Below are 26,459 nucleotides of genomic sequence, written 5' to 3'. Positions count from 1 at the left end.
AAGTTCTTACCCTTAGGCTTAAACTTAAGAGAAGAATCAGATTTTTCAGCCAACATTACAGTAGGCTTTTCTTTCTTGATGAGATCCTCAGCTGCTTTCAACATATTGAGCAGCTCTGACAAAGTCACTACCATCTTATTCATGTTATAGTTCATGATAAACTGATTAAAAGAATCAGGTAAAGATGCTAGGATCACATCAACTTGGGTCTCACTATCAATTTCTGCACCAAGCATATCCAGTTCATTGATGAAAGAAATCATCTTCAGGACATGTTCCCGAACTGGAGTTCCTTCCACCATTTTGGTGGACATGAGATTTTTCATAGCAGTTTGCCGTGCACTTCTGCTTTGTTCTCCAAACATCTCTTTGAGGTGCAGCATCATATCTTGTGCTGTAACTAGGCCTTGGCATTGTTTTTGCAACACATTGGTCATAGAGGCCATTATGTAGCATTTAGCCATTTCATCAGCCTCATGCCACTTATTAAATGCATCTTTTTGCGCCTCAGTGGCATCAGCTAAAGCAAGTTCTGGTGCCTCAGTATTAAGGACATAAGCTATCTTATCAGCAGTGAGAACAATGATTAGGTTCCTTTTCCAATCTACATAGTTTGGTCCAGACAATCGATTTTCATCCAAAATCTTAGCTAAGGGATTAAAATTGGTCATAATGAATCTGCAAAATAATACAAAATAATATTTTCACATACATATATCCATCATATTTAGGTTTTTGAATAACTAATGGTACCTCCCACAAGAACAAAATATCATAGATTCCCAGAACAGAATATAACAATTATATTCATAAATAGTTCGAAGTGGGCATCGGGAACCCTTACCTTGCATGCTCCAATAATTTCTTTTGAAATATACTGTGCACACCATATAAAGGCAAATAGATACTATTCATCATAATTTCATCTCATGTTTCTAATTTTATTTAATTTATCTATGACTCCCGATTTACTTTTGGCCTCCAAATCAAACATGTTTTACACTATTTTAGTGGTCATGTTTATTTGGATAAGTGCAAACCATTATCTAAGTGTGATATATGTACTAGTATGATTATGTTGCTATTTTAGCCACACTCCCACCAGTCATACACACACCTGTCTTCCCAAGAAGTAAACAAGAGGAACTACTAAACCAAAATCAAGTCTATCCTTTTGGCTTCAACAAAATTTTAATTTAAAAGAACCTTTATTCACCGACAATGGAGGGCCATAGGAATTATTCTATAAAATTATCCTATTTAGCACTTAACATATATCAACACTGGGATACAACTGTAAAGTGAGTCCATGCACTAAATATCATTCTTTATGTGTCTAACACAACTCCCACCAATTGAGATTCAATACCTTAATTCGGCAATACTCAAGATTTTATCAATATAAAAGGGTGAGTCAATGAACCAATATATATCAATATAGGTCACACAGATAAGCACATATACATGCATGTAGGTTCATAATAGACAATCTATCAAAGACAATCTATAACATAAAAGACAATCTATGAAGCCTACATATGAAACCATAAAAGAACAATCTGTAAAGCATGTATAGGCTACGGCGCACAAAAGCAATATACAATATATAAGGCATAAGAGACAATCCATGAAGCCTACACATGAAACCTAATCTATAAAGCATTTGGAGGCTTACAACACTACTACGGCGCACAAAAGCAAGGTATTTTAATTGATGTTCTCCACTTCACCGAATGAAAATATTTAACATATCACATATGTATATCAATCACGGCATATAGGAAACATATCTCGGCAAGCATATTGATATTAAATAATAAATTAAAATCCATGATTAATTGTGGTTTGCTCTGATACCACTTAAAGTTTTTGCGGAAGCAATATAAAACAAAAATCATATTTTCATTTAAAGATCGTTGTACCACACAACCATGGATTCTAAATAGAACAAAATTGCGTACCTCTCTTAGCAACCCAAGCGTGTTGCCTCCCAAGGTATTCACGTCTCTCTCTCTATTTCTTTTGAGTTTTCAGAAGACTGCAGTATCACACAGTAGTTCTGATGGCCAACCACTAAATATGATATTATAAAATCTTATTTTATAGTAGACTTCTAAAACCCTAGAGAGAGATTGGACGTGGGATCCTTAGGGATCCTAATCTTCAGCCGTAGGATTTTTTATCAATAACTTTTTGAACGTTATTGACTTATCTTGAAACTCTTTCCAAAATTATTTCTTAATTTTCTCAATCATATCAAGAAAATATCTGAACTTCTACATATTGCAATAATGTCCATCAACACATTGCAATTGACCCCTGAAGATTAGAGAATTACAAATGAGGTCCCATTTCATACAATTTTATATCTATGTCCTTCCACCATACTATATTCCCACAAGCCACTAGGACTGGATAAATATCATTGTCATGTCCCTAGCTTATGTGACCCTTAATTTCTTGATTTCATAATTTCTATTGGACTCCAAAATATTTATAAAAACTCTTTAAATATATATATATATATATATATATACAATATTATATATATGAAAGAGCTTTTTTTGAAATAGCTACTGTTGAAAGAGCTTTTTTTGCAATGAACATAATCAAAAATCGATTACATAATCGAATGGGAGATCAATGGATAAATGATTAAGTAAATTAGGTTTGAAAAAATAAATTAAAGTCTACATTTTATGTTAGATTGTGTATGAGAATTACATAGTATCAAAAAAAAGTGTATGAGAATTACATTAGCATATAGTTGTTTGTTTATTTACTTTGTTATTAATATTGATTAATATTTTTCAAATTAATTTTTATACTTTCAACCTTGTCTTTTAATTTTGCCCCCTTGGACCCAAATTTTTGGCTCCGCCACTAATTTGATGATACTATGCATTTGAGAACTACAATGTAGCTATGAGTGTTATTAGGCTAGCTCCGAAAAATTAACATCGAAGAAATATTGAAATCATATGTTCATATGTGAATGTGTTCATTTTTTGGAGTTAGCCTAATAATACTCCTAGCTGTATAGTAGTTTTTTTTTTTGAAAACTAGCTGTATAGTAGTTAAATGCATAATATCATCAAATATATCCTTAAACCTCAAATTATGATGAATAAAAAAATTATCACATTGAACCCCCCGCGTGCATTGAAGCTAGTAAGTTATAACTATGCTGAAAGCTCCCCATCCGTCCAAACCGTTATGGGTTTTTGTTTGGCAAGTGTGGTTGCCCCAGCTGATGGCTGTATTAGGCCAATGGGCCCTCAGCCCGTTCGTCCATTTTTTAGCCTAAATGGGCCTCGTCATGTTTGTGCATTTTGTGGCCTGATATACAATGTCTCGTCATTTTATGGACTGGGTCTTAAAGCCCAGTGTTATAATGTGGCCCAAGAGGAGGCCTCTCTTTCAATGCTTTTTCTCCCACAAAGAAATTATTAAGATGGTAATTTGCTAAGTTTCATAGTTCTTCTCAATGGCCTTCGATCACGGGACTTCGTATAAGTATGCATAATTGGAGTAGAAAATAAAATCATAGAAGCAAAGACAGTTTTTCTGAAAGCCTAATGTGTCAATTTGATGTCCTTTATTTGATTTCATCATTGCATACTTCGCCAATTTTTCATAATGGTATCCAATCTTGGAATTGAACATCTTTCATGTTGAAGTAATTATAACAAGAAAAGAAGGAAATGCTGGGCAGATTGAAAGGTGGTCTTAGCTACATTGGTATATAATAAGTAATAATGGTTATCGGCAATCAGCTTAGCACCTTGTAGTTCTGCCTTCTGACTAATTTTTACTGAAAAGTTTTTGTTATTTAAGAGGGTGTATCATGTATCACGTATGAGTCCATGCAAATTAGGTTCACAAATTTCTTGACCACAATTTTTTTCACAAATATCTTATATGGTAGACTGTGATGGACTATTAATTACTTTCATCTAAATTTATCATTTCTTTTTTTTATCACTCACAATTTGTTATATCAAAGTTGCCGTAAAATTGTGAAAAAAGTGCGTGGTAGTAGATTTTTTTCGACTGCTTGTGCTCTCTATGAATGCAAAAGCTGACAAAGATTTGGAAGCTCTATGCACCACAATCATACTCTTCAAAAGGCTTCCATCACATCCAAATTATTTTCATGGTCTCTGCTCTTAACAATCAACACAAGAACCAGAAAGAAAAGTTAATAAGTCACCATCTCCCTTCCAAACAAAATGAATTAAAGGTGACCATTCTGGCATTCTAGCCACTCCAGAAAATTCACCTGACATTAAAAGTGATTACTAAAAAAATTCCCGGTGCTTCCTGGGCACGGTATGAGTACGACTAAGGCCTGAACAAGCTATTAATTTAATGCTGCATTTATCAATTACTAACTTCATTGGCAAGGGACTTAGCTTACCACTGATTAAATTAAAAACTATGAGATCTCGTTCAAAGGACTAATCAAGCAATAATTTTTTCTCAACATATGGGTTCCCATTCCATACAATGAGATCATTATACTGCAAAAGAGATAATGACTCATTCGAATCTTCTGCTCTTGCACGGACCTAGTAAGTAGAGTGTCATTATAACCACATCTAAGTAAAAGACGTCAACTCAAATCGCACTTCCTCCCATTTTTTATTATAAAAAAAAGAAAGAAAGAAAAAAAAGATAATGCATATGTCGGCTATGATATACTTCTTACTCGGGTGTGGGGCCACGAACATGTGCTTAAGCATTCTGAGCACACAAGCCAAGGAAAATGCCATAACTGGCTACTAGTACTAGCACAAATGCGTGTACTCTATGCACCATGTACAATTTGTGCACCTCCCGACATTGCGAAGTCGGGTCAAATTAGGCCCATTATGGGCCCACAAAAAAAAGACAAGGCAAAAATTAATAGTTTCCAGATAATGTTGACCGCTATTTAACTCTCCTGCAAAAATGTTTAATGTTATCACGAGAAAACTGTGTTGCTGAGCGTTCATATGGTTGTTTCATTCATTTTCAGAATGTATGAGCTGGTAAATTGGGCTGGACCAACATGGAAGGATTCAATTTTTAAAGAGGAAAAAAAAGGGGATACATGGCGCTTCAATAAAATTCACATGTGCTAAGCGCATGAGAAGGTCAATTATGTCAAACAAAGTTTTATTTGCAGCATAAAAAAACATAAATAGTCTTATAGAGTTCGAATAGGTCCCATGGTTCTAGAGCAGTGTTCCAGGACCATGTAAGAATTGCCATTTTTTTTAATAATGCAAATCTGTTCACTTTGACAAATTGTGACCAGCGGGAGCAGGTATTGAAGATATCTTTCAATGTATAGGCTACCTATGCAATTATGCGTGGGGTGGGTCAGAGAGGCACCAAAAACTTGTGGCTTGTTTGAAGACATTATCTCAATGCAAATCATCAATAATGACTAATGAGAGAGTTCATGACTAGTTTTTTGTCACCATGTCTATGTCTAGAACTACGTTCGTTAGGTAAAAGGGCAATTACATCAATGCTTGAGAAGATAACACATCTACTTTTTTGTCATCATATCATGTTTCACATTAACCACGTAAGAAGAAAAGCATCAAGAATCCTCCACAATTGGAGTTGGTAATCATGTGTCTATTTGGACAGTCCATGTGCCTAACTAGATAAGTAATGCATTCTGAAAAGTGTTAAAGCACTATTGCCTGCATTAGTATTGTTTAATGAGGACTTTAAAACTTAAGGTACAATCATTCAGCTTATAATTAATAACATCTCTTCCTCATCAGGCATTTTGATTGGAATCTTTTTTTTTTCTTCCTTTCCAATCCTTTTTCCCAAACCCTCAAGCACTCTGTCTATGAAAATGTGTCAAATTTAACAACAAGGCCCTTTGCATTTTTTATTGGAACTTTTTATTTTTATTTTTTTATTTATTTATGGAATTTGATTGAAACCTTTAATACTAGTATTTCTTTCCAAGGAGACATTAATTTTTGGTATTCGGTCAGCGATATTGCTTCATTGAGCCCCTATATTACTTTTTGGATTTTACTAGAACTGCCCATGACCTGAGTAAAGTTAGGGCCCACAATATTTTTCAATAATTTGATACCGCTATAATATATATATATATATATATATTTTTTTTTTTTTTGGTACATCGCAATTGGGGGAAGAGGGATTCAACTTTAATAAATTATGCACACAAAAAATAAGAAATGATGTGTACTTAATACTTATATATTTCTTAATTTTTATATACCTCTGAGTTTGCTTCAGAACTGAACTTTGACTGAAAAAGAAATTGGAACTGATTTGACTATTCTCTTTCCCAGCATGTTGTTAACCAAAACTTCCACCAAATCATTGAAGCTTCTCCATGATTCAAGCTCGAATCAAACTAAATTTCTCAACATCCACAACATTCTGATCCTACACAGACAAGATGAAATGTGACGAATATAATTATTAAATAAACAGCACCTCCAATTATTGCCTTAATATAAGGAAAATGTTTTACTACCAGTTACAAAAACCTTTATGTGTAGTCCTCACTAGTTTTGGAATTATCTACAGAAGTAAACAATGCAACTTCAAACCAGCCAGCACATTCCAATCTTTTCAGTTTTTTAGTTTACATATAAAATGCTTACTGAACCCACTATGATGTGAATTCATAATGTGTGTTGATAGTATTGAAGAAATATATTTAATATTTAGTATGATCTTAGAAACATTTTGGAATAGTGGATCTGGTAATGAACTTGAATAACTTATAACTATGTTCTAATGGGATCCCATTTACATCAGAATCTTGAGGCATCAAGTAACAGCAATTTGAACATAAACAATATGGCAATACAACTTCCTTTCGCAAGTTCGTACCATAATGTTCAACCAATATTGGTCAGTCTTTAGAACAGCACATTACAAACAACAATAATTCAGAAGCAATTGAATCCAAAATGAAAACAGAAATTTTCTTAAATAAAGCTACAGTTCATAACAAATTCTTGTATCATACAGATATGCCCAACAACAAATGAGCATTAGAACAGGGAAATCATACCAATGGCTAAAAACGTGTTTCAGATCATAACACAAAATGTAGATATGTCCTAATGCTGCAATTCTTAAAGCACTCAAGGCTCTTCCTTTTTTTTTGGGTGGTTCTTATCTTTTCCCAAACTGGGCTACTCCTTATAGTCAGGATCGTGTTTGCCAAATATCATTGGAAATTCATCATACTGTTCAGAGAAACCATGTTTCTCAGCCATGCTCTTCAATGACTCATAAACTTGGTACATAGAAGGCCTATCCTTGGGCCTTGAAGCAACACAAGAACAAGCAACCCTCAAAAACTGCACGATTTCATCGTCATGACCTTTCCCACTTAGAGCCTTATCTATGGCATCCTTGCTCCCACCATGGATCAACTTCTGACTCACCCAATCCACCAAACTCCCCTTGAACACATCCCCTCCAGTAGTCACCTCAAGAGGCTTCTGCCCTGTCACCAGCTCCAAAAGCACAACCCCAAAACCATAAACATCTCCTTTCCACGACGCGACCATTGTGCTGGAGTACTCCGGAGCCACATAACCACACTCTCCCAAATCCCCATTCACATACGAACTATCATTCGAATCGCGAGACGAACAACCCACAAGCCTAGCCAACCCAAAATCCGTGATCCGAGCCTCGAAATCATAGTCAAGAAGAACCACATTGGAGCTTATGTTTTGATGCATATAAGGTGGCTGACAAGCATGGTGTAACCAAGCAAGTCCTCTAGCCGCACCCACACCAATCCTTAACCTCGTTGGCCAATCCAAAAAACCATACTGACTATTAGCATTGCCACTTCCGTGCAATTGAGAATACAATGTCCCATTAAACATATGCTTATACACCAAAAGCTTCTCTTCCTCAACAACACAAAATCCCAACAAAGGCACCAAATTGGGATGCCTTAACTGCCCCAATCTATTCATCTCGGACCGGAATTGCTTCTCGCTTAGCTTACACCCATTAAGCCGCTTAATCGCCAAGGCAGACCCATCTGACAATACAGCCTTGTAAGAAACCCCAGTTCTCGACGAGATCACAACATTTTCGGAATCAAAATTGTTTGTTGCAACTAACAAATCCGATAGCCTAACTTTGACAATTGGTTTTTGAAACAAAGAGACTTGAATTAGCTTATGAGACTTAAGTAGCTCAACCCAACTACTATCACCTTTAAAACCACCACCATTACCAAAACCATAGCTTTTGCCTTTTCCACTACCAGACCTAACGAAGAACCACCACCAAATCACAAACCCTATGAACAAAGACGCGGCGGCGCTGACAACACCAGCGGCGACGATAATGGCGAGGCTTTTGCTACTCAGACCACCGCACTTCGAGCCCAAAGGCTTCCCGCAGAGCTTACCGTTGCCGTCAAAGTCCGAACCGTCGAAGCTCGCCAAATCGGCCGGGACCGAACCGGAGAGATCGTTGTTCGCGACCGAGAATGTCTTCAACCGGTTCAACCGGCCGAGCCCGTACGGGATCGGACCGGAGAGGCGGTTGTTGCTCAAAATCAAGCTGTTCAAGAACTTACAGTCTGCGATCTCCGGCGGGATCGGTCCGGCGAGAGAGTTCCTGGAGAGATCTAGCGAAACGAGATAAGGCAACCAGTTACAGATTTGAGAAGGGATTGGACCGGAGATGGAGTTGTTGGAGAGATCTAGGGTTTGGAGGCTCCGGCAATACTTCAGACTCTCAGGAACCTCGCCGGATAGCTGCATCGTCGGAAGCTGAAGGCTGATGAGCCGGTTCTCCTTCTCGTTCCAGCACGAAACTCCTTGGAGCTTGCAGATTGAAGCGACGGACGAGTTCGTGAAGGTCCATGAACTCAGCTTGTTGGCCGGGTCGGAGAGCGAGTTCTTCACGCCTTGCAAGCACATCACATCGTCTTCAATGGAATTGCTTAGGGAAAAGCAGAAGATTGAAGCTAATGAGAGAATCAGAAAAATCTTCATAGTGTTTTCGAGTCAGCGTTTTGATTTTGATTTTGATTTTTTGTCTTGTTGTTTTTAGTTTGAGTTTTTGAGAGGGAGTGAGATACAAAGATTGGCGATGAAGAAATGAGAGTGGGCGGCCATTTGACTGTGTTAAACTAAGAAAACACTCACAGAGACTGCAGCTTTTGACTACCAGTTGATTTTTCATTTATCTACCCATTTATTTTATTAGGTGCCACATGCTTGAATCCTGGTCCTTGATCTCGTGATTTGTAAAAATTATTTAATTTTTTGAGAGTACTATAAATATGTATTCTTTTTCTCACATGAATTATACAAGTAAGTTCTACCATAAATTTAATTAATAGAATTTATTGTTATATGAGAAAAAAGAGTATGCATTTATGATATTTTGAAAGTACTCAATAATTCCTGAACTTTGTATCTGTAAAGTGACCATCACAATATAAATGTGATGTGATTAATGGGTTTTAGTCTTGAAAATTGTTATTATTGATACTATTTTCATAATAAATATAAATATTTGTCAATAATATTTTTTTATCATTTTTTTAATAAAACATTTCTAAAAATAGCACCCAAGGCATGAGTAGTGCTAGTGCCACACCAAAAAGCACAACTTGTGCCACAACTCGTCCATGTGGTGAGTTGTGATTAGTGAAGGGGTGTTCCACTATCACCCTTCTACCAATCACAACTCACCACACGAACGAGTTGTGGTACAAATTGTGCCTTTTGGTGTGGTACCAGACTTTTTCCCCAAGGCATTGGCTAACATCTTTCTTTTTTATAATAAGCAGTTTGTTACCACCGCACACCCTTGGTGCGATGGTCACTCCACATGTATAAGTGCTTGTGAGTTGTGAGGGGCAAAGGCCGGGGTTCAAATCTCCAGGAGGGAGTTTCACACACATATACACTTAGATTAGAATAGAGTAGAATTCTATTTTGTATAAAAAAAAAATAATAATAAATAAATAATAGGCAGTTTGTTATTGAATGTTTGCTAAAACAATAATTTTAGCGGTAAGTTTAAATTTAAAATTAATAACATTTCTAGTATAAAATATTTATTATTGCGGAGTGTTGGGAAAATGCAGTAAAGATAATTTTTTTTTTCGTAGTTTTTGTTTGTTTGTGTTTTTTTTTTATTAAGTGTTTGTTTGTGTTTTAAGAAACGTGAGAAGCGACGACGTTTACTGTTTAGGAGAGAAACTTAACTGACTCGGCAAGCTTTAGCTAGTTGGGAGGTGTGTGTTTGTGACAGACACGTAGTTCCTTTTTTTTTTCAACTCGCATTATTATTAGCTAAAAAAAAGTTTGAAAGTAGGTGAGTCCTCTAATTAGATTGGTGTCTCTACTCTATCACTATCAAGGATGGATGTGGAAGTTCTAGATGAAATAGTTAATTAGGTCAAGTTCCACTTATCTTATCATTTGGAATCTTTGTCCAATATTTAAGAAAATTCTAGTATTAATTAAGAAAGAGAGTAGTAGTTCTCAATAATAACAAAAAGAAAGAGTATATATTAAATCAGATTAACATTTTCAATAAGTTAAATTGATACATTTTTTCGGAGCACTTGGATGGTTGATCCAATGAACTTGACGAAGGACATGTCGTAAAAATCCAAAAATTTCAATGGATCAATTACTGATTAGTTAAGAATACATAATAATTCCCAAAAAATTTGAGACAAAATACTGGTTGTTATATATGTATATATATTCCTAAACTTTTCAATGTATTGCACAAGCTATCATCTAGTATGTTTCTTAAAATTTAAAAAAAAAAAAAAAAAAAAATTAGTGTCTAGTAATAATAATATAAAATGCAAGTTTTGGTCTTTTTTGATGACTTGTTCTAATATTATCCTATTAACTTTTAAAAGTTAACATCATTCTACATCATCATTTTAATATATGTGTCCGTTTAGTAATAATTTATTTACCTGAAACTAATTTTTTTTTATTGAAAGTACTGTAAATAAAACTAAAAATTAGTTGAAATAGTATCGTGAAACCCAAGAATAGTATCAAAAAGTGTAATGAAACTCATAAATAGTAGCAAAAATAAGTTAAATAGTAAAAAAAGCTAGCGTCTAGTATTTTTTTTTTTTTTTTAAAGCTAGTGTTTAGTAATAATAATATAAAATGCAAGTCTTGATCTGACTTGTTCTAATATTATCATATTAACTTTTAAAAGTTAACATCATTCCACATCATCATTTTAATATACGTGTCCATTCGAGAATAGTTTATTTAGTTGAAATTAAATATTTTTTGCTGAAAGTACTATAAATAAAAGTAAAAATTAATTAAAATAATACACTAGAACTCATGAATAGTATAAAAAAGTGTAATAAGACTTATGAAGAGTAGTAAAAATAAGCTAAATAGTAGCCAAAAAAAAAAAATAAAAAAGTAAAAAAGTTGTCATTTTCAACTTATGCGGAAGGCAACCCTACTTCTATTTTTTAATTTGTGTTTAAGAGTCACAAATAGTACTAAACAAATTCTAACTAAATCGACTGAATTCTTTTGTACAAATTCTCTAGTTTGAATTTCATTTATTAATTAAAAATGTAGTATATATAAACATGTCTTGTCAATAAACGTAAGTGAATTTTGTACCTCTTGTCCTCGTGCATTTTACTAGTTAGCAAAAAAATTATTATTATTTGAATATGTAATGAAATAATTTTATCTGTATTAGTCAATTGTCTTATTTTAAAGGTACTTTCAACGTGCCCTAAGTAAGGATTTGTGTGGATAATATATATATATATATATATGAGAGAGAGAGAGAGAGAGAGAGAGAGAGAGAGAGAAGTTGTAATTTTTAGAGTATAAAGTGAAGTATAAAATGAAATACAAACCGTCCGATTGATCATGATTAATTATTTGTGATCAAATTAATTTTCAATTGATAATGTGTCAACAGTGGATAACTAGCAAATGAAATCAAGTCACATGTCAAGTCTTTAAATTACCACCACTCACATAAAAATGACATGCGCAACATCAAATTAAGAAAGCCATGTGACAACGTCAAAAGAAAAGACTCATATGAAAACTTCTTATTCAATATAAGACCAAATTAAATTCAAATTCAAATTTAAAATTCATAATTCATAATTAACTCTTAATAAATGCTGAGAGAAAATTCCAAATCAAATGCTATTAAGTTACTTATTAATAAGTAAAAGCTTCTCATATGAGAAAAAGAAGACAAAAACTTTGACAAAATAGAGAATCATCTCTAAGTCCAAAAGAGCACCCTTGCTCCCTTAAATTTGAGGCTCATTTCTACTTCTTCAAGTCAAAGTAGAGATTTTTTTTCAATTTAGTTCGAAATCAAGCTAACGGCCCGTGATTTTAAATCAAATACATTCAATCACACATCCAACTTGGAGACATCAAGGCATGATTCAAGATCAAGCTTCATAACCCCTTTAAATCGTAAAGTTTCTTGAAAATCAAATACGAGGAGTTCATTGTATCATTTCATTATAAAGAGTCATACAAAATATTGTACTCTCATATATATAAATCATTATAAATTGATAATTTATTACACTATTTCGTGACCGTATGGTTTATCTTTTACAAATTTTGTGTGTACAATTTAAAATATAATACAAAAAGTGGGATGACGGATTTGCATTTGTCAATAATAAATCTATATAAAAACTAATAAAAGTTTGTCAGTTTAGTTATTGTGAAAAATGTTGTGAAATTATTGTTTATATGCCATTACTTCCATAAATTTTTTTTAATTGAATAGATTTTCCTTTCGTTAGAAGTGGGCTTCATACCTTCAAGGGCTTATAAGGCCCAGCTTGGGGGTTATACTTCATAATAAAATCGTCATGCTTTATGCTATCGGTGGCGGTGAGCTACTTTAGCTCATGCAGGCACACCTGTGAGTTATCCACGCTCTTATACTCTAATTTGCAACCAATTAACCAATTTAAGCTACAAACAATACACAGGCCCTTAGGCTTGGCTGAGTTGCTTAACAAATATGTTTTCGTATTCAAATGTATTGTAGCAGAATCTACCCAAAGAAAAAAGAGCAGAAGATCGAAGAATTAGTATCTGCATTGAAAAGCTGATATCTAGAGTTTGGACAGTACTGCTTGGATGAACAAAGATGATGAAGATGGAGTATTTGGGACCATGACCATCAAATGGAACGAAGCAATGCTACCTGCAGTCATGTACGCATGCTCTCGCAGATTCTAATTAGATCAAGCTCAAAAAGGCTACCTTTTACAATGGACCAGATGATGTGATGAGAGAAAGCAAAACCAAGAGAATCACTTCAGTGAAGAATCTTGTCCAAAGTTTTTCTACTTTTCTAATTTGGCATATCTGTGTAAAGCAAATTGGAGTTTGAACATTGCATGTAGATAAGGCAACAGAGACAGAATAGTAAGCTCATGGCATAGTAAGAATCAGTACTGCGCATTAATTATTGCAGGATATTCAAAGATGACAAAGTTGAAACTGAAAGCCACATGTTCTTATCATTCCTCTGTAAGTGTGTGTTCTCCTAGAATTTGACCATCTTGCTCAACAGTATACATCAAACTTCTAGATATCCTCATGAGGACCATTCAAGTTTAGCAAAAGAAATTTACAACTGGCATCATATAAAATAGAATGTATTGAATTTGAAAAGGCCCCTATTGAAATAGCAAGCTTTTAAGAGACATGGTTACCAGTGAGTGCAACGTAGGTACTGCCAAGTCTGCTGTTCGGGTTCTGAATTACTTTCAGAATAATTTTTAACTGATTAGATTTCAAATTTCCTAACAGCTTAAGCTTTTGCAATAATCGGTAATTTTCATATCCTAATTCTTAGCATATGCAAAGATCTAGCTAATTCCACAATGTCACAAAGTCATTACTACAAGATATGGAAGCATTGTCAAGGGAGGGATAGGTTTATCCGTTTATGCATCAAATTCTTCTTGCATGGTCAATAATAGATAATAGAAAAAGAATCTAATTGTGTGGAGTAGAAGTCATAGATATTTACTTGGTTAATTTGGGAACGAGAAATGCTCGTCCTTTTCCATGACAACAGGCTTCAATTTATGGAATGGTTAGGGACCCGCACGCCCAGTAGCTATGCCTGTCAGCCTGTGCATTCTTTGGCTCAATCAGGCCTTCAATTCCACCAATTTCATGGAACCCCACAGAACAATTTGACTTTAATTGCTTAATAACTTTCCTTTTGAAATTGGAAGGCACAATGACCATTACTAATTTAAAATCCCACTTCGTAGTTCTTTTCTGCTATAAGTTCATCTGTGTTCTTGAAAATAGTTTAAAAGTTCATCATTATCTGCGCGCGCCATGACTAACGAGACCAGTCATAAGAAAAAATCTATTTGTAAGAAATCCATGATGTTGGTGGCAAACATCATGAAATTGTCGACTCTTTCTCCTGCAAGTATGAGTCTTGGAACAACTTTCAAACAGCCACCCATTGATTGTGTGCCTGCAACAGCTGAAGTTCCGTCTGTGAATGCTTCAATGGTGCCTGAATTTCCCAGAAGCCAGAGGTCCCAGGAGCCAGAGAACAATCCAAAGCAAGATTCCTACTTAATTGAACCAAAAAAGGATAAATCATCGTATGCAATTTGTGAGAGCGATATTGATGACAAAGCTGCAGAATATATTAAGAGGATACATGAAAGAAACCGAAATGATTCGAACACTGCAGATTTCTCATCAATATCGCTCCTCCTATAGCCAAGTATGCTTCCTAGTAGCGTTATCTTAATTTGTTGTCTATACGTACATAAATAGTAATACACACATATATTACCTTCTCATTTCTTTCTAATTAACCAAAAACCTTCAAAGTAGCCTAAGTAGGGAAAGATAATTCATAGAAGTGTGGCCTGCATCCACTTTTGCCAAATTGTAAACATATACAGAGATGGAACTCTGTATTTACCGTGGGTGCTAGTATATTTTCTCCCCCTGTAGATTAGAAAAGCATATCCCCTATGCATAGTTCATTCTCTTGTTAAATGCTTCTTTCGTCCTTATATATATTACAGTCTTTTGTACTAGCAACTTCTAATGATTGTAATATAAAGTTGTTTTGTCAAAATTAATGTCATATTATTAACATGACAAATATTATTCGAAACAAGATAGTATAATCTTTTATTTATATGCTGACATTAGCCCAGGAGAAGGCTCGCAAGTTTCTTTCCAATTGCTAGAATCATTAGAGCAAGGCAGAAAGAGTCATCTTGATGGCTGCTCCATTAAGTTTAGATCTTACTATTTCCGAGGGACATGTCCTTATGAAACTTCTTGTTAATGGAATATGGATCCCCTAAATCATGCCATTTTCCATGGGGTTTATCAATGTTCCAATGGATTGGACACTAAACGTGTTTAAAATTGACTATGTTTCATCATTGTGTCCCGTATGATGTGTTAGAGCACTGGATAGAAGTTTTGCCCTTTTTCATGTGTGCAATGTTAGTATTGTCATCTTAATGAGAAATCATCATGGGCTATTTCAAGTTTTCAACTGCCTTTCTTGGTTCAAAGACATGAACAAACCAATATATTATCTTTGGGGTCAAAGGATAAACCCAATATGTTTTAATCAAAATGATGAATATACTAATATTTAAATTAATTAATATATGAAAATAAAACTTGAATCTATTCAATATTAACAAAATATAAACAAAATAAAAGTCATAAAATAATTATTGATTAATAGGTTTCATCACACTGATCAACATAATACTCCTATATAATTTGTGAATGAAATTTAAGATCAAGCTTGAAAGAACTAATATTAATTTTACGTGATTTTGCATACAGATTTTTAAAAACTAAGATATTAGTAACGGAGGTATGCTACATCACCAGCCTTGTCTTTGAATTATTTAAAATTTTCTTATGAAAAAGTCAAATGTTGAAGTTGATTTTCCCATCATCTACAAATCAATAAAAGTCATTTTTTAACTAAAAACCGTATATTGTTGCTAAGTTAAAAACAAACAAACAAACACAAATAGTCATACATATGAAAGTTCTAAATTACTCGAACTCAGCATTATGTTCCCAAAATGTCCAATATTGATTTTAACTAAAACAACCAATTAGTATTTTTAAGTTCAATTTTTTTTGAGGGGGGAAAAAGAAAAACCTTCAATAGTTTGGAAGTAATTACAACTTAGAAGTGCTAAAAAATGCTTCAAAATTGATATTCAAAAAATGACATTTTCTAAATCTTTTGCCAATATCTCTTGAATCAAAACAAATTTTTGAGTGAGACTTGTTTCATTGGAAAATAGACATCTAGGGTTTCAGAATGGACACAAGTTTAACCCAATTTGGATTTAAAACAAGATGTAAACGCTGGTTTGAAGTTAGGGAAACAATGCTTTCAACGTAGCATGTATATGCATGTGGGTGTGTAAGCACCCAAGCAACGTTTCAAAGCCCATGCAAGATGCTTAATCTAGAAACCCCAATTTTCCATAAATGCGTACCAAAATAATTCAATCTTGAAGATGGGTAGCAGAATCATCTAGGGAGCTTTAGAACCCCTCTCAAAACCCCTTCTAGTTTGAGCCTATAAATATTCACCTTATGCCTCCATATCAAATCAATCGTAGAGAGAGTTTTAGGCCTTTAGCTACTATTATCCCCAAAACTCTTGTTCTTCCTTTAATATTCTTCACACAGCCCACTAACTCTTTTTTTTTTCCTCTTCAAATCCTCTCTCTAGTATTCATTTTAGGCATAAACTTATTTTCAATGATAAGGTGAGGTTTTGGTTTATGGTGGTTCCAGCCATGGATGTTTAGGGCGTTTGTTGACAAAAGAAAAAAAAAATAGGAGTGTTTGAGTTTTAGAAGACATGGGATTTGTCTATCACATTAGCTAGCTGACTTAGAGTTGACATGTAATGGTACACTCTTTCCTTCAGCTAAGGCTTATAAGGCATGAGTGGGGCACATCTTTCTTCGATGTGGGAGCAAGTTTCTAAAACTGCTCACATTGCTTGCAAGGAACAAAGTCGTGCAGGTCTTTCGGCCCTAGAGTGGACAAACTACTTCCGGGCTTGGAACAAATCCTCCTCCACAATATTTTATATATATATATAGAGAGAGAGAGAGAGAGAGAGATGCGGTGTGGTGTGGTGCGGTTTGTGCGGTTTTCATATTATAAAACCGCAAATTGCACTGCACCATGCGGTGTGATGCGGTGTACTGTTACTTGCAGTGCAGTGTGGTTATACCATTTTGCGAGCGATTTTGGTGCGGTTTTTGCGGTTTGGTGAACACCTCTACTTTCATGCATGTGTATGATTAAAACAATAGTAAAATGCTAGATTTTGTTGAAAGCCCAGATGTTAACAGATGGCTTATAATTAGTAACTGTAGTTGTAGATCGGATAAATATATAACAAATTTGGATTATTATTCTTTTAAAAATACAGTAAATTATTTCTTGTCTTCAAAAGTGATTCAACTTGAAGATTCTAAAAAGGATAAATATTTAGATCAACTTGAATATGATAGAACTTCAATATTGAGAGATTTTAAAGTACTTGAAAAAAATTAGAACTTGACTGGCGCCAATCAATACTTTTTTTTTTTTGAGAAAGGCGCCAATCAATACTTGAGAGAACAATGTCTCTATTTTATAGTGATTTTGGGTGGTTTTACACTTTTACTATGGTTTATCCTTTTAAATCTACCAAATCTAAATAGTCAAAGAATTCTACTAGGATTTTTATTTGTTGATAATTATCTCTAATTTTAATAATTTTATTAGAGATAAATATTAATAAAACATTATTTAAATTTGAGTAAAAAATTACTTGTATTCAAATCCAATTGACATATAATAATTTTTAATTTGCTAAAATGATATTAATTTTGAGAATTTTTAGACGACACACATCACTATTTTTTTTTACGAGAAAATTGTAACATTTATTAAAAAGAAAATAAATTCAACACATCTTGAACCACCACTAACTCAATTATATAAGGATTTTTCCTCTATCCAACTTACAAAACTATCAACTTGGCATGCTTAGCCAAGATGACACACATCACTATTTAATTTGTGTTATTATGACGTCTCTGATATAATTTTTTCATGAAATTATTAAAATTACTATCATTTTTATTACAAAATCTTACAAACTAAGTGGACAAAAAATAAATAAAAATTAGTGACACATCAACTATATTATAAATAAATTTCTAAATTTTTAATTTTTAAATTTACACATCAATTTATAAAATTTATGATATTTTATAAATTTACTGTCACTCTATTTTCATTTGTCTTTTTGTTAGCATCCATTGGATTACATATAAATCAACTTGCCTTAATTTTTTAGCACAAGTAAAGTAAGGAGTGAGAGGTACAACTTGCTAACTATCTTAAGTTTTCCGTTGCCTATGCCCTATAGTAGTAAGAGCATCCGCAGCTGGAAGGCCAAATGGCAAATGTAAGATACATTTGGCATTCAGGTCCAAAATGTGCTTAGCAGTTGAAAGGCTAAATGGAAAGAATTGTAAAAAATTTTACAATATTGCTACAGTATCATCCTAAATGTAGGATGGCACTATAGCATTATTGTATCAGTTTTTTAATAACTTTTATTCTCTTTCTCCTCTACTCTTTCACGGTCTAAGATGGACTCCTTCTTTCTTCATCTCTCTCTTTCTACAACATTTCAAGCGCAACATACAAGCACTCATAGCACAAAACAAAAACAAAGTACATTCTCAAATTTTCTGGTAGCAAAGCTTTTTGGTTTGGTGAACTCTCCCCTCACATAGTCAGTCCAATTCAACAAACACCCATTGCACCCAAACCAAACCCATTTGAGAAATTGAGAGTTTAAGAGAGAGAAAGCTTCAATTTTAGAGAGAGAGAGAGAGAGAGAAATGGCTCAAGTGAGCAAGATCTGTAGTGGTGATCAAAACACCTAAATCTTTCACAGCAATCCCAAAACCCAAAAACCCAAATCTAAGAAGCCATCAACGGTACCAAAGAAGTCACAGCTGAGAAGCCATCAACGGTATTGGAGATCGTGTTGCAACACATCAAAGATATCTCTGGCACTATCACCTTGCCAAGGTCCAAGTCACTGTCAAATCGGATTCTCCTTTGGCTGTTCTAGGTATTTTTTGTGGTTTCTGGCGGTGGAGATCGGCGAGTGGTTTGGGTTTCTAGCGGTGGAGATCGGCAAGTTGTGTGGGTTTCTAGCGGTGGTGGGTTTGTGACTGATGTGGGCGTGGGTCAGGTGGTGCAGCAGCGACATGGGAGTGGGTCAGGTGGTGTAGTGGCGGCGAGTTATGTGGGTTTGTGACTAGTTTGGATTTTGGATTTTGATTTTGCTATGGATTTTGATTTTGATTTTGGCTGGATATTGTTATGGATTTTGCTCAGCGGAGGTGGGTGGTGTGACTGAGATCAGAGAGAAATAGAGACTAGAGAGAGTTAAGAGATATGGAGAAATAGAGATCAGAGAGTGCGAAATATTTTTATTTTATTTTATATTATTTTAATGTGTAGTATGGTAAAATAAAAGTTGGGATGGTGGGTGTACTATAAAATGGTATTGTATAATTGATAAAGTAACTTTTTGAGATGGTAAAATAGAATAGGATGGAAATTCCGGCTGTGGATGCTAAGGAGCTAATTATAAAACAAGTAGGACTATAATATTAGTGCAGTTTGGTGGTATAGTGGGCCTTTTTTTATTAAAGTGGGCTGGGCTGCCTCCTGCAGTATGGGGCCCGAGTATTCTGGGTATGGGAGTTGAGACTAGTCCAATTGGAACTCAACTTGGTCCAGCTTATGCACAAACTATGCATCGTCTGCCAGGAACACGCTTACGGCGGGCAGAACTGTTTCAAGTAAGTTGCAGCAAACAGATATGATAATAATAATAAAATCAAATACTTTGAGATCTTTATTAAGGTGAACAGATAAACCTCATTTAAAAGAAAAGAAAAAAGATAATCACGGTCTTAACAACAATCGTTTTATAAGAAAAGTGAAAGGGAACAAGTGGATGGTATGTGAACTTGCTGAGAGAGTAAATAAATTAGATTGAGTCTAATCTGCAGGATCGAAACTAGAAAGGAAGAACACCTCTTCTCAAAGTGAATAATCTCAGGGAGATCCTGCCGTAGAAATTAATCACTTTGAGGGAAGTGGACCCAAGTGGCTGGCACCTAAGAACACCTTCCGTTTCCGGTAGAGGGCATGATTTTGAGAGGGAGAAAGGGAATGAACCTATTGGTGCATGCTTGCCGTTCTCACTCTCTATCTTTTTCTTTTCTTCCTTTCTAATATTCCTTTTTTTTTTTCTTAATCCTTATTTTCTATTCCCTAGTTTTCAAGCTTTTTAAATACCGTAGTGCTTACTGTTGTTGTTGTGTTGTTGCATCCACCTTCCTGTACATGGCAAGGGTCTCTTTATAGTGCCTACCATGACCGGATTTTACTATTTTAGCCCTTAACCATCTTTGTCTGGTCTGGGTGTACCTGCCGACTACCATTGGTCCGACTGTGAGTCACTCCCCATCGGTAGACAATATTTTGTTTGTTTTTTTGCCGTGGCACCTTTTCCTGCTACGGTGTGGGTGCCCTCTCTCTCCCTATCCCTCATGGCATGCACCTAGTGGTTCCAGCTTAGCTTTGCCCGTTTGGGTGGTGTGTCATCCCAACAGCACACTTCCCCTAAAAGAGCTCTAGCAAGAACCCCAAAATAGGTTTTTCCCTCTCCCTACCACCAAACCATACCCCTTTACCTCTAACCCATGACCTCACCGTGTCCTGTATTGGTTGGGTACAGGCTGGTGGAGTCTGGGCTTTACGCGTGCCTCTTTTCCATGTATGTCCAAAATCTGTCTGTTGCTCATACGTCTGCCATGGTTGGTCTATTCGTTCTTGACTATTTTCTAGTTTCCCTTTTCTTTATGGCTTGTCCTATTTAGGGCTGGACCTTACTTGATGGTGGGCTTTGCTTTTTTCCTCAGCCCACCCTTCTTCCTACTACTATCTCCTACCATATCACTCTATCATTCCAGCTGTGAAGTTTGTTTTGTTTCAATCTAGCTGGACCCCTTTAGGCCTGCCGTTTATTCTTCCACTAATGGCCCAGCAAGACCATTGGTTCTTGTGTTACATTATTAGTGGGCTCCTATGTCCCATTTGTTTTCCCTTGGGCGTCCCAGACCCGTTTGCTTTCCTTGGGTTTCCTCGGCCCTTTTTCTAACTTCGCATCACCATGGGCTTTTACTGAATTCTTTGGGCTTCCCCGGCCCAATTACGTTATTCCTCATCCTTGGGGTTCATAGGCTTGCCATCAACCCCTTACTTTCTTTGTTTTCATTACTTTGGGCCTACCGCGGCCCATTCTCACTTTTCCATATCATATACTGCCCATGGTTTGCTTTTACTCTCTTTCCGGGTTCCTTTAAGCCCATTTACCTCTTCAAGACCCATTTGTTTGTCTCATAGGCCTGTGATCCATTATTCTTGCCATTTGGGCTTAATGAGTTTTCCATCCGTTTGCCAACTCCTTTCTATCCGTGTTGCTGGGCTTTTCCTAAGCTTCTACTTGGGCTTTCGAAATGGCCATCAACATTTAGCCCCCCGAACATATGAAGCGTTCCTACGGTTCATATGTGAAAAAAAAACTCTTCTGCTTTTCTTGTCTTTCCATCTTCTTTTCTTTCGTGGGCTTTTTGATCTGTTGGCCTCTTCGATCCTTGATCTAGTCATTCGCTAGGGTACTTCGCTCCCTGTACCCATCCATTTTGAGTTCGGGTCCGGTACCGCCTTGGGTTGGAGAGAGTGGGTGGACAGTGAGTTATCTGACACTGGCTTCATGGGGTTGTTGCAACGGGTTGGTGTTTTGAAAGCCATAGTTTCCTCTCGCTGCTTGTCCAACTTCCGGGACCTTTTCAACCTTCGTCACTTGGTCCGCTGGTGGTGTACCACCACCTATACCTTTTTCTTTTCTTGCGATGAGGTCACTGTGACCCTAGAAGATGTGGCTAACCAGTTACTCCTGCCTATCCTTGGAGACGTTGATCTTGCCACCTTAGAGCTTTCCCCGGAAGAAGAGGCCGTGGAAGCTGAGTTGAAGAGAAAGATGAGCGGGAATGCCAAGCTATCTTACTAGGTTAGTTCTTCTTCTAAATTTTCTGAGTCTGTCCACCGTGCGGCTTTTATTGCATTTTGGCTTTGTAAGTTTGTTTTAGGATCCCACCCTCATTACGTTGTGAAACCTTTATATTTCCGCTTGGCCATTAAGATTTCTGCTGGGATTAGTCTACCATTGGCCTTTATGTTCTTGGGGCATCTGTATATTCAACTGGATATCCTGCGGAGTGATGAGAGCTAGGCAAGCTCCTGTCATATAGTCACCTCCTCTGTTTATAGCCATTTTGCAACACCTGTTGTACGAGCACTGTGCTAAGCATTTGTCAAAGTGTAGGCCCTCTCCTTTTGCCAGAGATAAGTACCAGTTGTGTCCGTAGGCCATTATTGATTTTTATGGCAGATTTGCTTCAGATTTCCCATTGCCCCTTCGCTGGGTTAGCCTGAAACCGATTGGTCATGCTGCTGTTGAATCCTTTGATCAAGGTGTAGGATTTTCTTGGAGAGCTTATAGGAAATTGGGTGCCGGTTATACATGTGTAAATTCTGCCATAGGTTTGTTCGTTGATACCGTCGAGACTACCACTCCCTTGACCAGTTTTGATGAGATAGGAATCACTTACTTGGTGGCCACCAATGCTGGGTGGCTACCTTATTTGGTTGACGAAGGGATTAGATTTTTTCATTATCCTGCCAACCAAGTGAGAAGACAATTCAGATTAGAACAGGACATCCATGATGACCTTTCTTTTCTTATGGAGTCCCCTACCTCTGTCCGACCCTTTCTGCGGGCCACTGCCTTTGAATTTTGGAGTCAACGTTTTATTGCCGTTACCGTTCTAGGCTCACTGAGGGAAGGCCTTTGTACCCTTGCCATGCATGGATATTGGCAGGCTGTGATGACTTCGTTTGAGAAATAATTGACAGGTAGTCGTGGCTTCTCTCCCGTTCCTCCTAACGGGCTTAGTGCAATTATTTTAGTCAATCCTCGATTGCTTTTGCCTTCCAAGTCTGTATTAGCGTATGCCAGGAAGCAGAATCGATCTGGCATCTTTGAGTGGGATGAGGAGAAAAGAGGGTGGTATTGGCACACTAGTGATTATCCTCCGGGTTGGGAGAAGAAAGTTAAAGTGATAAATATTCCTATGCTGAGTAATAAAAACTCCTGCCAAGCTTAAGTCTGCAGCAAGCCAAAACCTGCCGCTCCACGGCCATCTACAAATGCTCCCCATTCTAATAGAACACGAGGTAGCAAGAGAAAGACAACCTCTCACCCTGCGTCTGCTACTGAGCAGAGAGTAAGTTATTTCTAATTCTGCCCCTTTTTTATTTATTTATTTATATACTTTTGACTTTCCTGCCGCTACAAGTGTGCTGGCATTTCTTTTTAACTTTATCTTTTGTTTTCTTTTCCCCTTTGCAGTCCAAGCATAAGGAGGATGCATCAGCCACCCGACCCATTTTACTTGATGAACCTGAGTTTGAGGTACATCTCCTTTTTTTTTCTTCTTCTCCCACATCCTTTTTTTTTTTCTTTGCACACATTCCATTTGTCACATGCTCTTGTTTGACTCATTTGCTTAAAAGTTCATTTGATCATCATATTCTTTTCTTTTCGTCTCCTAGGATGAGCCCGAGCCTCTTTCTATATACCATCCTACGGTGGATGAGCTTTCTGCCTCCATGGGTGCGCCCATGGGAGGCTTTTTTGATGGGGCTGACCTAGTATTTGCAACACCTATCCCTTCTGCTGTTTAACCCGGAGTTCCTGTTGAGGCTCCTAGCCTTCCCACTGAGCTGATACCCATAAATGAGGATACTCATACTGGGAAGGTTAGTGAGGCCACTCCCGTTCCTGTCGAGACACATTCTCCAAAAAAGTTGGTTACTCCTCCTGCTATCGTTCAAACCGAGGCTCCCTTTCCTACCACACCCCTGGTCATCTCCACCAGTGACCCCTTTGCAGCTTTATCCCAAGCTGTGAAGGATGGTTCTTCACTAGTAGTTACTCCTTCTTTCATTCCCAGCTCTGCCACACATGGTCCTAACATGGACTTATCCTCCGAGGGGTTTGAGGACATCCTTGAGGATCCGGACGATGAACCTGTTATGAAGAAGAAGATTTCTGACTCTGAGGAGGAGGATGCTCTTGCTGAGACCGAATTCATGGGTATGTGCCTTTCTCCCTTCTTTTTGTTTTTTGACTAAGTCTGTTCCTCCCATTTTTTGTCATCTCTTCCTTAGGCGTAGGTATTTGTATCTCCCTTTTGCCGCAATTTCCCTCTAATTTGTATGTCTATTTACATATCTTGCAGAGACTTTTGAGGGGCCAAGGGTTGTAGCAGACGTATATATGCCTCCAGCCACTGCTCCTGCCACACCCATAGCACCTGTTTCTGCTATTCCCACAATGTCTGTTTCTGCCGTTCCTTTTTTACCTGTTTCTGCCGTACCTTCTACACCTATTTCTGCTGTACCTTCTGCACCTATTTTTGCTACTCCCACAGCTTCCATTTTCATGAGTCTCGGTGAGTTTCTAGGCTCTTCCCTTATTTTCTTCCTTGTAAGTTTATTGCCCCTAATTTATGGTTTCTCATCTCATACTCCTTGTTAAGTCCGTTGCCTAGTGTCCCTTCTCAGTTTAAGGTGGGCAGTAGTTTTGCCACAGTTCTGGACCCTGTGGGTGAGGCCGCAGCTTTTTTTGTGCATTTTGATCAGCCCGAGATTAACGACCTCGATCCTGCAAACTTTTGGACTTTCGGTCCTCTTTACATGAACTTCCATGGCTTCCGTATTCCCCAGGATTGCGTTTCTCACTTAGAGGCAGTTTTCAGTAGCCAGGGAGACTTTATGCAGGGATTCTGTTTTAGTCGTTCTGCCAGGGAGCATTTCTTGAAATTGTTGGGAAGCATGATGAATGACATTGAACATAATTTTGTTGATACTGTCTCTTCAGAGAGGATCCTACAATGGAGGATTGTAGTTCAGGAGCTGATCAGTGTGGGTTTCGTTGTGGAGTTCATTCTAGACCATCTTCGAGAGATTGCCCGATCCCTTTTCATGAGAAAGGTTTAGCCCACCGTAGACGCTATTGACGCACGGATTGAGTCTTTGAAGAAGGAGGTGGCAAATTGGAGGGTCGTCGTGAGCGCCTCTTTGCATTGGTGGGTCCAACCGCTTTAGAGACCGGCCTCTTATCACTGGACTTCGCTGATGTAGTTTCCCCTTTTCTTTTTCTTTTTTTTGTTCTTTTCCTTCTTTACTTACCCCATCTTAGTACACTTTATCTACATACTTCCCTTTTACAGCACTTATTTAGCTAATTTGGCATAGGTGCTACATTTTGGGTTTGTAACTCTTAAGATGCTACACTTGTTTGCTATTTATGCTATTGCTTTATGACATGGAATGCTTTTTGTAATACTTCATGTCCTTTTTATTTTTTACTCATAAAAACTTGTTACAAAACTTGTTTGTGACATGGTCACTTGAAGGAAGAAGAAAAGGAAAAAACAAAAGGTAAACCTTGAACTCATTGAATGAAAGGGGCAACTACATAACCTTAACTCGGGCATAATAACGCTTTAGCCATTTCCTATTGATGGGATCCATTAGGTCATTGCCATTCATCTGGGTTAAGCGATAATATCCACTCGGGTGTGTCTCTCTTATCACGAGGGGTCCCTCCCATTTTGGTTTAAACTTAGATGATCCTGTCATACCTCGCCTGACATAATCTGCCACTTTCAGCACAAGTTGTCCTTCCGCGAACACTCTCTCTTTAGTCATCCTGCCAAAGGCTTCTGTCATCTTTTGTCTGTATTTGCGGCTACGCTCTTGGGCCTCCTCCCTTCTTTCATAAAGTCCTTCTAAATCTTCACACCTTTTTACCGTAAAGGCTTCTCCCTCTTTTTCCTTTTCCTGCATCTGCATAACTCTCAAAGATGGAGTCATTACTTTTGCGGGATTTACTACCTCTGTTCCGTATACCAAGGAAAATTGTGAAAATCCTGTGGCAAACTTTGGTGATTTTCTGTAAGCCCAAAGGGCGTCTAGCAGGTGTGTTGTCCATCCTCTTGTGTACTCTTGACTCATTTTACTGATGATCTTTATGAGAACCTTGTTTGTTGCCTCTGCTTGCCCATTTCCTTAAGGGTAATAAGGAGATGAACGATGGTGTTTGACTTGGTAGAACTCCAGCATTTTCCTTACATCACCGTTGAGAAATGGTGTGCC

At 36.8% G+C, this 26,459-nt stretch overlaps 1 protein-coding gene across 1 annotated transcript in view; it reads right to left on the bottom strand.

The window, feature by feature from the left end:
• Positions 1–6,951: 6,951 nt before the first annotated feature.
• Positions 6,952–26,459, bottom strand: part of LOC126718631 (probable inactive receptor kinase At1g27190) — a 33,774-nt gene continuing 14,266 nt past the window's right edge. Inside the window, exon 2 of the mRNA XM_050420936.1 lies at positions 6,952–8,938. Within this exon, the coding sequence (XP_050276893.1) occupies positions 7,191–8,938 (1,748 nt within the window). The 3' untranslated portion in view covers positions 6,952–7,190. The remainder of the gene's footprint in view (positions 8,939–26,459) is intronic.

Source organism: Quercus robur, chromosome 3 (assembly GCF_932294415.1).
Source record: "Quercus robur chromosome 3, dhQueRobu3.1, whole genome shotgun sequence".
Classification (NCBI taxonomy): domain Eukaryota; kingdom Viridiplantae; phylum Streptophyta; class Magnoliopsida; order Fagales; family Fagaceae; genus Quercus; species Quercus robur.
The sequence above is the reverse complement of the archived record's forward strand: the minus strand, read 5'-3'. Positions and strand labels throughout refer to the sequence as shown.